The following is an 11576-nucleotide window of genomic DNA, read 5'->3' as shown; positions in this document are numbered from 1 at the left end:
ATTTAGTGTCATAAAGGCTGGGTTGGCGAGGCGGCAGGGGCCTCCCAGGGACAGGAGGCAATACCATTACAATCAAATCTGAGATGGAAGAGGGATTGAGCTGTCCATTCTGAATTTTTATATTGTTGGAGGGCTGGGGAGGAAATAATGCCATCCTGGAGTGTATTAACCTCTGGCTGGGGAGAGAGGACAGGGAGAGTGTGAGGGTGAGCGAGAACGAAGGCAGGCCGAGGGAGAGACCTGAGATTGGACAGCGGAGAGAAAGGAGGAGGGAAATAAAGGGGCAAGACTGGGTTTCATGCCGTTTGCTGGGGAAGCCAAAGAGGGAGAGGCAGGGATATGAGATGGCCAAGAGACAGAGCCGGAACAGAGAATGTTGAGAGAGAAATAATGCAATAAGGGGAGGGAAAGAGTGAAAGAAGTGTAATGGGACAGAAAGCTCATATGATTGTGAAAGCAAGGCAGAGGGGAGCTGATGGGAAAAGATATAAGACTTAAGGTGGAGGAAGAAGGAAGTCTGTAAGGAATGTGGGAATGAAAGTAAAAGAGGAGAAATGCCAGCCAAGGTGAAGGCTACAGAGAAAAAAAGTTTTTTTGCGGAAAGCAATATCAGGATAATAACTACAAAATCTTGAAAGTAAAATGTCATGTCGTAGGTAAATATGGCAATATCCTAACCTGCAAATGCTCAGTTTTTAAATATGAATCGAGAAATATTAGGAGCAAAACTACAACTAAAATAGTACTTAACAAATCTATGGTGAATGTGCAGAATGACATCTACCAGCGATAAATGCTTCAATACATAATGATTACTTAAGAACTGACATGTAGGCATTTTTAAGTTGCAGCTATTTTACATGATGGATATAGGGTACATTTTGTTGATTTTCATCAGTAACAACACATTGTAAAAGTTTGCTGTTAACTTTGACATATCCGCCCAGATGGAAAATCTTTAGAACTAACTGATGTGCAAAAGAAAGCTTTGCAGGATGAAAAGACGTATAAAGAGCAAAAATGTCTACTAAAATAACCACAGTCAAAGAGAACTAAAGATGCCTATAGGCTTTCAATGTTTTTACTTGTTTTGTTTTAATGTTTTTACATTTTTTACTTGAGAAACAGGCACCTCCAGTCGAATGGCCTTGGCTGACTCATGATCGTGGGAAGGGGGCAACTTACTCCTCGTAAAAAACTTTTTCTCATTCACATCCGCGACACCATTACATCTACTGCAGTATATATGATAGGTAACCTCGAAAAAATGCACTGGAGTAGTAACAAATAATATTCAATAATACGGAGGTGTAAAGCAACATGATATGGACATACTCAAATGTCTACGAACTGCTTGGCCTTCAGGGTCCAGTGACGTCTGCCTTTCCAGTTAAACGACTGTCCATGAAAGTGACTGTTCCTAGCTCTAGAAATATTCGGATACGATATTGCTTTTGAATGCAGGAAACGGTTACGAAACCGGATATACCGGACACACTTGTATTTTGCCTTTTTATGTAGATGGTCTCAGCAAACTCATCAACTCCAGATGGACGCTTCTACACAGGTAAGTTCAACGTGCAGTCTGTCTGTTATTTCTTGAAACAAAAACATTTAGGCTATGTATCTACTAATTGCTACTGCTCCTGTCTTCAACCAACACGAACAAATCTATAGTTACAAAGACCGAGTGTTTCTCGGATGAATTATGTGCAAGATTTCACCTGCTTCAGCGCCTGGCTACGTCGACCAATAGCATCAGAGTTCAGAGGTCGGAGCGGGGCGGAAGTTGTTGGCTCCTATGCCACTGCAGCAAATGCTTGTAGCCTTTAGCAGGCTAACAGGCTCCTCATCACGTTTAGGCTGTTTGTCACTGGAAAGCAAAGACATGGAAAGGTGTGAGTCGTACGAAAGATGAAGTTCGAACGTCCAGGGGAATGATTTTCACGGGTTTTGCCTCTGAAAAGGAGGAAAAGCACACGTAAAGAAACCCGGAAATGCTGTTGAAGGTAACAGGCTTGCTATTGTAGCTTACTTGATTGGCGAGGAGCAGCATATCTCGTCAATAGCAATTACGTGATAAGATGACATTGAATATTGCGTTGCTGCCGGTCTTCAAGCTATTCCACTTAGTCAAATAACAGCCTTTACTTTGGTCTGTAAAAAACAGCTGCTTCGTAGCCTTGCTAGCGTTACTGGGAACCACACTGTACTTTATTAAGCACATGTAACAAGAGTTACTAATTATTTCAATTTAGTCCTATCAGATAGTGCAAAGCTGCAGCTGAATCGGTGTTTAAGGTGACAGAGTGCGGTGGTTTGATATAGTTTGATCAGAAAATACCAAAGCCCCATTCAATTATAATGAATTATTTAATCGGTGGCAGTGTCATAACACTTGTTGAACGTTTCCACGATACAAGATGAGCACGAGCATAAAAGGTTCTGCTCCTATACACGAATTAAAAACCTAAATACATGTCTAACTTTTTTTCTTCGAAGCACATCTGTCTGTACATGCATTGTATTTGTTTGTTTCTTTGTTTGTTTTAAACAAACAAAAAAAAACTCATCTGCAAACGCTTGAATGTTAGGTTGGGCTGCATTGATATTGGAATGAACTGACAATATAGTGTTCGTTTAGTAAAAACATAACAGGAAACAGATGCAGGAAGAAAGTAGATGTTTTATAGCACAAAATACAAAAGCTCTTCAGAAGGGATTTTTGCAGAATTTTGTTCTTCAATAAACCGCTTGACTTACCTTAATAAGATTGTGTTCATACTGGATAAAACTCTTACTCGAGTAGCAGCTTAGGTCATGATAGTGAGGTGTGTTTTTTTTGTGTGTGTGCTTTTATTCTGGTGCACATTTAAATGGTCAAACAAATTACTCTTGTTGTCTTCCGCTGTGGCAACAGTTGCAAGGCCGTGGCCTCAGCCGTTTTCGTGATCAACATTTCTGCTAAATGCTTTCGTACGACTGACATCGCTTTGTTTCTGCAACCAAATCTTCATTTTGTGTTTTTCTCCTCCTTACCTTGCATGCATTGTCATCAAACCTCAAATGCATTTAAAAAAAAAAAAAAAGAACGTTTAACTCAGACAAAACTCTACTCAGCTTTATTTGTACAGCACACAAGTGCACCCGAGATGTTCTACGGAGTGTTCTAACCCTTTTTGTTGTTCTGGGTTAGCTACCTGATGCTAGTATTGCTAGTACGTGTAATGAGAAGGGTGCATCAATGTGCATTTCAGGTCAACAGGCACGTTGTCTGTCAAATAATGGAAACCAATATCTATCTTTTACGTTCCTGCAGCTTCCAGCAGCCACAGACACGATGAGTGCCAAATACAGCATGGTGGGCTACAACAGTTCACGGAAGCACATTTCCATCTCCATCCCCTCGTCCACGGAGGTGATGTCACCTCACATAAAGTCTGTGGAGGAGCTGAGGGTTCTGGGAATCAACCTTAGCAACTTTAGTGCCCCCACACAGTTCTTCATCTGTGTGGCTGGAGTCTTCCTCTTTTACCTTATCTATGGATACTTACAGGTATTGCACAGAGAAAAAAAGAACAGCACATAAAGACAATAAAATATCTTGAAGTAATTATTTTGACATTATTGCTGTTCGTTCATTTTTCTTTGGGGGCAGGTGTAAATGTGCTCTTGTTTGATAAATTCAACAAAGACATTCATGGCACAATTACAGTAGAACTGCTTGTAAGAGGAGGGTTGTTCAAGCATGCTTTGTCTTTCTGTACTTGCCTGTCCTCGTAGGAGTTGATATTTTCTGTGGAAGGATTCAAGCCTTTCGGTTGGTACCTCACTCTGGTCCAGTTTGGCTTCTACTCCATGTTTGGACTAGTAGAGCTCCAGCTCACACAAGACAAACGTAGAAGGTACGGATATATATTTGATGTTTTGCTCCCAAATGGAAAATCTTCCTCTCTTCTGACCTGTGGAATACACTCTGCAGCTGATGCTTTTTAATTGTACTGGTGATATCCAAACAATGTTTTTTTTCAGCTTCTTATCTGTCTGATTTTTTTTTTTTTTTCTGTTCTCCTCCAGGATACCGGGGAAGACCTACATGATCATAGCATTTCTAACAGTGGGCACTATGGGCCTGTCCAATACCTCTTTGGGCTACTTGAACTACCCCACGCAGGTCATATTCAAGTGCTGTAAACTCATTCCAGTTATGATTGGTGGGATTTTTATTCAAGGTAAGCTGTCTATATAGATAATATATTTTCTGCAGACTGCATGTTTACTTTGGCTGTGTTACCGTTCGTCGAGTTAGTCTCATGTGTCAGTTAGTCTCAACTTTGTTGGTTGAGATCACATCGCATCTTATTTACAGTGTTGTAAATCATTTGATTGCCAAGAAAATGGGAAATGGGTGCAGTGATTTAATGACATCTGTGCTTCAATAATGTTGAGGTCTGGGCTCTGTTGACGTGTTGCGTGCCTCAGCCTTGTCGTCCTGTTTATTTTTCCCCTAAAGAATGCCTTCTTGACAGTCACCCTTCCATCCAGACCATTTCTGATGCAGCTTCTGTAACCAGTAAACGGATCAACTGACAGTCCAGACGCGTCTCTCAGATCCTCTGTCCGATGTTTGTCTGTCATCCATTTCAGATACTTTTCATCTGCCATCGATTATTTTTAGCCCTGCCAAATTAATTTTTTTTGTTCCCCACTTGTCCACTTTTGTCAGACTTTTAAGGACACCCTTCTGAGAAATGTCAAGTTTTCAGCAAATGGTTTAAAGATACAATTTATTTTTTAAATGTATTATTAGTTTTCTGTTTTGTGTAGGCACAACACTGGTTCATCCCTTCCAGTTAGGTGCCCTGTTTATGCTGGAATGGTTCATAAGTCAGGAACACGCATTCCTCTTAAAATGGTCGGGTAGACTGACTGTCCTGAAAAAGCAGTCCACATCCGATTAACTTTTGGATTAAACGAGTGTCTGGCACCTTGAAAACAAAATGTGAAGAAATAACAATTGGCTCAACACTCTTCTACAGTATTGTAGCTTTTTGGATTACAGTAACTCAAACCTGGAACATCAGTTTAGGTCAGATTAAGTCCATATTGTAAAAATCCATTTGTTCTGCTTTTCGTCCGTGAGACAAATGATGTGATTTTAGCCCAAATCTGTTTGGGTTATGGATGGACTCAGGAAAGGTATTTATTTTTCTTTTCATTCTTTGCTCCTCTATTGTAAACATAATAGCTTCTTTTTTTTTTTTTATTATTATTTATTTATCGGGAGATAATGTTTTGCATCATTAATGATAGAAGAACACTTTTTTTTTCTTTCAACTTGAAACAGTTTATCCAAATCCAGTCCACACAGGTAGACTTAAAAGAGTTGCACTTTAAACCGCATTTCAGTCATCACAGGATTCCTTTGATGGATCTTTTAACTTTCGCAGCGTCTCTTTTTATTTTCGGTCATCAGAGCACAGTCGGCGGTACTCGCACTTTCTCCATGCTCGTGGTTCTCTCCATCCTTTCATCCTCAAACTGGTCGTATCAAGGTTCTGTGTCCTGAACGTCAGAAGTTTTTTTTTTTTTTTACTCCTTTTTCCTTTTCTCTCTCTGTGGATGAGCAGAGTTGAGGGACCATGGTCCCTCAAGGGGTAGAGTGGAAAACATTTGTTCACTTAGAATGCAAAGAGGAAAGAAAGTGTGAGAGAAGGGTGGATGAATGATGGGAGGGGCTGTTGGGGTTGCATCTGATGTGAGGCCCTTCAAAGGCGAGTGGGGGAATCAAAGCCGACCACAGCCAACCTGATGCTGCGTCCCCTTGTCAACCTTAAGGCATCCATCCATCAGTCTGTTTTCATCTTGTTGTTTTTCTCCCCCACTTTTCCTTTTTCACACATTCTTTTTGCATGTGCATTGTTTCACGCTTGTCCTCAGAAACTTTGAATTGTGGAGAATGCTTGCTGCAAAAAACTTTTGGTGGTTTCATTTTTACCTTTCAGTCCAATTTCAACTTCCTCTCGTCATCAAAGTGGGTCATCTCTTAAAGTTTTCTTTTGAAAAAGCTACGTACGTTGTGCTGTAAAGGGTTTTAAGCTGCTTTGCTTCTGTGTTTGTGTTCAAGGTAAACGGTATAATTTGGCGGACGTGTCTGCTGCCCTCTGCATGAGTCTGGGACTCATCTGGTTTTCTCTAGCCGACAGCAAAGTGGCACCCAACTTCAACATCACAGGTGATTCCTTCAGGATCCAACTGCAAACCTCAGTGTTTTTTACAGAAAGTCTTTTATACTGTTGCTGAACTCAAGCAAGGGCAAAGATCATGGAGTGGCGTTGCCTTAAAATTGGATGGAAAGCTCCATCTAAAAAAAAAAAAAAAAAAAGATGGACGTGGGTATCCTGACAATCCATATTGATCTGTGGGCTCCCGTTTATACGCCTTAAGTTATATAACTTGATCTTCGTAGCTCTCGCGCCTTTGAAACTGGTTGTTCTGGGCGAGTAGTAGATCTAACTGAACACTGTGGAAGCCTCACACATCCATTGGATAGTGACATTTAAGTCGCTAGGCAGTTTCATAATGCGGCTTCAGCCTACAGCATATCCAACTATATTGTCTGTCTCAGTCTAAATGGGACCAAAATGAACTGTTGTACGAAATAATAACTGAAACTGGGGTGAAAGGAGAGTCGTTCTGTAATGTAACATTTCATTTATTTATTTATATAATTATATATATATATATATATATAACTCTTGTAACCATGAACACGTCCACCTGCGTGTCATTTGACCCAGAACTGCATAATGACTGTGCCATATCCCTCTGAAGATAATGGATAAATATTAGTTGGTGCAACCAGATTGTTTGTCGAGCTTACCAATACGCAATCTATTTTCTATTATTGTAACTACAGGAGACGCCCCGTACTGGATATTAGAAAGAATACAGCTTTATGACACTTCTGCCTTGGCGGAATTTCTTAGATCCTTTAGGCCACGTTCCTCTTTCATGCAGTCAAAAACGTTTATGATGCTCCATCTGATCTTTAAATATACGCAGGATAACTGAAGTTCCCGCAATCCATGTGTAGCTGATGACATGGATTGCCCGTCTCCCTCCTTTTTCTTATCCTTGTAACGGCCTCTTTTGTCAGTGATCAAACACCTACTCCCTCTCCTTCAGTCCACATATTTCCTGTGTTTGTGCGCCATACAGGCGTTCTCCTCATCTCGCTGGCACTGTGTGCAGATGCTGCGATAGGAAACGTGCAGGAGAAAGCCATGAAACTCCACAATGGCTCCAACTCTGAAATGGTACGCTGCTAATCATGTTCTAGTGCATGTAGAGACTTTTTTGAAGTATAGAAGTTTTGATCTGTAGGCATATTAGAGGTGAAGTAAGTCAAATTTATGTAAATACCAGGTTTTTTTTTATCAACAAATGACACAAAGTGACTCACATTGTGACAATAAAAGGACTTGGTACAGCTTGTGTAGCCCTGCTTAGACATTTGTGCTCCATGTTTTGACAGTAACGAGTCAGATATCGGAATTAAACGCAAGTATGATTTTGTGATGGTGCTGTACAGGTGCTGTACTCGTACTCCATTGGTTTTTTCTACATACTGACAGGCCTGCTCTGCGTGGGAGGGCTGGGCCCTGCAGTGGCATTCTGCTCAGAGGTGAATATACTTTTCGATGATTTGGGTGTATTGTCGATTATTCTTGGGATAAGCAAATGTATTAATACTTGCGGTAATAAATGCGCCTTTTGGTCCTCTCCCATTAAACGTGTCGTGCTGCGTATTTATTTATTCTTTTTCAATATTCTCTTAATGACTTACAGAAAACTGGTTTCTTCATTTTTGTTCATTCATCTTTTCTCATCTACTACCTTCCAGCATCCTGTGAAGACATACGGTTACGCCTTCTTCTTCTCTCTTACGGGTTATTTTGGAATCTCCTTCGTGCTCGCCCTTATCAAGCTCTTCGGCGCCCTTGTTGCAGTGACAGGTCAGAGACGCAAGAAAATACTTTTTTCCATCCTATTGGAATGTTTTTCTTTTTGTTTGTTACTTTTTGTTTTTGAATTGTCCCAATTATTTTGCATTAATGTGTGGAAACGTAAAGAAGAAAAACGAATGATGGTCTCGTGAACGTGTTGACTCTTTGCAGTGACCACCGGGAGAAAGGCCATGACTATCGTACTTTCCTTCATGTTCTTCGCAAAACCGTTCACTTTTCAGTAAGTATGGTCACCTTTTGACTCTCTGCACTTCTCTTCTTGTTCAAACTAGGTCCAGAGCCTGACCGCCGACCTCTCCTTTGACGAATAAAACTTGATTCTGCCTCCGTGGCTTTCATCTCCTCGGTCCACTCTCAGGCCCTGACTGTTCGGCTGCTCTTTTCTCCCCCGCCCCTCACTCTTTATTCTCCCACTGACTTGCCCTCTAACTCTGTTGTGCTGTCAGAAGGGACTCGTTTTCAGTGTACCTCTCCGGCTTTGTTTCTCTGCTGTGACATTTGACACGCATGCATGTATATCTTCATACAGTGAACTTTTGTGTATCATGGCCAAATTCATCCCCCCTCCAGCTGTTGTGTGCCCTATGCCTTCACTGCACTCACAGTCCATTCTGATAGCTAGTGTTGATATTAACCAAAAGACTCTTTTATCGGTGTGTGTATTTTCAGTGAGTAGTGGATTTAAATAATCTTGTTCTAACTTCATCAATTACAGCATTGAAAAGATATGCAAATATGATGGAACAACCTTTTTGCAGCATTGACTGCTTTCACTGTTCAGCACACAAATGAAACTAAATTAACTTCAGTTGAACTGTCAAAAGGAAAGAATAAATGCATCCTTTTTAAAGGTACCCTGTGGAATCTTCTTGTACACAAGGTTTCACTGAGTGTTGCTCATTAACTCACACTGTGTGTATCCTTGGGGTCTAATGCACTACTTTTCATCCTTTGTCTTGTAACATTTTTGTTTTATATCCGTCTTTGCTTGAAGTTTTCTCTTTCTCTTGCTTTGCAAGGACATTTCTCCATTTCTTGCAACTTTGCCAGCATTCAAGTGCAGCTCAGCCCCACTTCCAAAAGAAGTTGCAACCCTGTGCAAAATTTCAATTTAAACTTGAGCCAAGAAAATGTAAAATATTAAAAAATGAGACCTTTTACTGTTTTAATTCAAATATCAGCTTATGTGGAGTTTGATGGCAGCATTTTGTTGGGTAAAACTGGGAAAACTAAGTGGTCCTAAAAAGAAACAGCTGGCGGAAATATGTTGCAACTCATTAGGTGAAATGACGACAGTTCAGTAGTATGATTGGGTGTAAAAAGAGCACCATAGAGAGGCAGAGTCTCTCACAAGTAAAGATTAGCAATCGGCAAATAAATGCAATTTCAGAATAATTTCCTCAATTTAAAATTGGAAAGACATTGAAAGTTACTTCATCTACAGTGCATAATATCAGGGACAAATATTGACAAAAGTCAATATTTGCTGCCTGTGATCTTCGGGGCTACAGGCATTAAAAACTATGATGATTCTGCCAGGGAAATGACTGCCTGGGCCCAGGAACACTTACAGAAGAGAGAGTCTGTGAACACGCTTCCCCAGGCATTGAATATTACACTATTTAAAGCGGTGAGGGAGCATCCCATTTGGTATCGGCGCTTAGTTGAAAAGCCAGCATTTCCATGGGAGCGCATTGGTGCCTTTGGAACAGGCAACTTTTACAATTGGAAAGGCATCATTTCTATCGAACGGTATTTACAAGTTTTAGAGCAACGTGTGCTCCCAACCAGACAATGTCTTTCTCGGAAATGTCCTTACATTTTTCAAGCAGACAATGCTAAATGGCATTGCATTGAGGGAACACGCCAGGTCATGCACACAAAAAAGTGACCCATTCACGAAATCTTCGCAGGGTCTCTCCGAGCAGGAAATCTAATTGAAAACTACTTAACATTAGCATCCTGTTTAAGTTTGCTTTTCTTAATGCCGAGTCTACATTCTCTCATTAACAGTGTTGAGCTTCTGTCCTTGGATGATCTAACCTTTCCGTCTTTCCTTTATCAGATACATCTGGGGCGGCCTCCTGGTGCTCTTCGGAATCTTTTTGAATGTTTACAGTAAAAACAAAGATAAAATGAAGCTCCCCTCAATCAAGGACCTCAGGAGCTTGCTGCTGACGGGAAAGAAAGCCAGATATCTCTCACAAAATGTATAGGAGGTTACCACAAGTATGACGGAGGTACTCCATGAAAGACTGCTTCAGTGTGCCGCTCCTGGGGTAACGTCGGCCTACATTTTACAGGGGATATGCCGGAGCATGTGCCTGAGCTACGGGGCTGCATCACCTCCAATATTGAGCCAAGGATGGTTATACAGGGTTTGACCTCCAATCAGCCTTACAAACGACTGACATGATTAAACCGTGGATCAGGGAGTTGTTGGAGCTCGTCTGTATCTACCAATACAACACTGGTTTACTTAAAATGCTCAATCAGCAGCGAACTGAAGGAAGTGTAAAAAATGTTTTCTAAAGGGATCAGCGCCTTGTGGGACCTTTTAAAGCAATGCTTTAGAGCCCCACGTAACATTCCCAACTTGGAGTGCAACACTGAGGACATCTAAGACTCTCTGAAGGGAAGCCAGCTCCTTAGCTAACCAAATTGCACACTTTTGCACTGGAATCGACTCTGAAACACTTAAACCCTTGAGTGGTTGGAAGAAAAATGAAATGTTGGAAGGAAAGAGTACAGAGAGATGTGTTAATGTGTGTCATGTCTAAAATGATTGACACCCACCCTAAAAGGAATAAATACATTTTGATAAGAATAATATTTGCCCCCGCATGTGCCAGAAAGATGGAACTACATGGTGTTTTTACATAATCATTGTCTTTAAGTGGCTTTCATAGTTTATTCATAATTCATATCTGACTAATTAATGGGAAAATGTGGTATGTGTGGTCATGTGATGAGATTTCTTGGAGAAAAAAGGGTCATTTGTTCCCCTGTACATCAACAGTGTCAACTGCCATAATTTGCGAAGCATATTGTGGGTGAAAGGGTACAGCTCTTTTTACAATAAAGTATGTATTTAGTAATTACAGTGGTTTGTGTTTGAGTGAGTATAGTTTCTCAGCCAACCCTTACTCTCTCCCCTTGCTCTGCTTGAGAGAAGAGTTGAATTGTTGCCAAAATCCATGTGCGTATGTGTGTGTGTGTTTATCCATCCAGTGGCCTTAGGCATGTTTGATTAGGAGTCCTGAAAAAGACAGTGCTGTTGGACAAGAAAATAAACGGCAGTCTTCAGTGTTCGTAAGCTGTCCTATTCATTCGGAGCCCTAATTTTTTTGGATGCGTCAGTCACAGAAATGCCAATTCGCAGTCTTTAAATGCTGATGCAGTGGAGCTCGTACTCGTTACTTTCTTTGTTTAGCCAGTCAAAGATCGGATTACCAAGTCATATTTATCAAATGGTTAAATGGCGTTCTTCAGTGGCATCTGTTTCTATCAGCGATGCATTTACAGTAATGTGTTACAGTAGGTCAT

General features: G+C 40.8%; 1 protein-coding gene across 1 annotated transcript; it reads left to right on the top strand.

Annotated features, from left to right (window-relative positions):
- The first annotated feature begins 1775 nt into the window (after positions 1–1775).
- slc35b3 (solute carrier family 35 member B3) lies at positions 1776–11341 on the top strand. Its single transcript, XM_075452505.1, has 10 exons — positions 1776–2009; positions 3320–3556; positions 3784–3905; positions 4078–4232; positions 6128–6235; positions 7222–7319; positions 7595–7687; positions 7907–8018; positions 8181–8250; positions 10096–11341. Exons 1-10 carry the CDS (start codon positions 1998–2000, stop codon positions 10244–10246), a joined length of 1158 nt encoding a protein of 385 aa, XP_075308620.1. The 5' UTR covers positions 1776–1997; the 3' UTR covers positions 10247–11341.
- Positions 11342–11576: the final 235 nt, after the last annotated feature.

This window comes from Odontesthes bonariensis, chromosome 20 (assembly GCF_027942865.1).
Source record: "Odontesthes bonariensis isolate fOdoBon6 chromosome 20, fOdoBon6.hap1, whole genome shotgun sequence".
Lineage (NCBI taxonomy): Eukaryota > Metazoa > Chordata > Actinopteri > Atheriniformes > Atherinopsidae > Odontesthes > Odontesthes bonariensis.
The sequence above is the reverse complement of the archived record's forward strand: the minus strand, read 5'-3'. Positions and strand labels throughout refer to the sequence as shown.

Excerpts from the sequence above, each read along its gene's own strand:
- slc35b3 (XM_075452505.1), top strand. Across the intron at positions 6,236-7,221 it reads ACCCAACTTCAACATCACAG|GCGTTCTCCTCATCTCGCTG; the intron begins GTGATTCCTTCA and ends TGCGCCATACAG. Across the intron at positions 7,688-7,906 it reads CAGTGGCATTCTGCTCAGAG|CATCCTGTGAAGACATACGG; the intron begins GTGAATATACTT and ends ACTACCTTCCAG.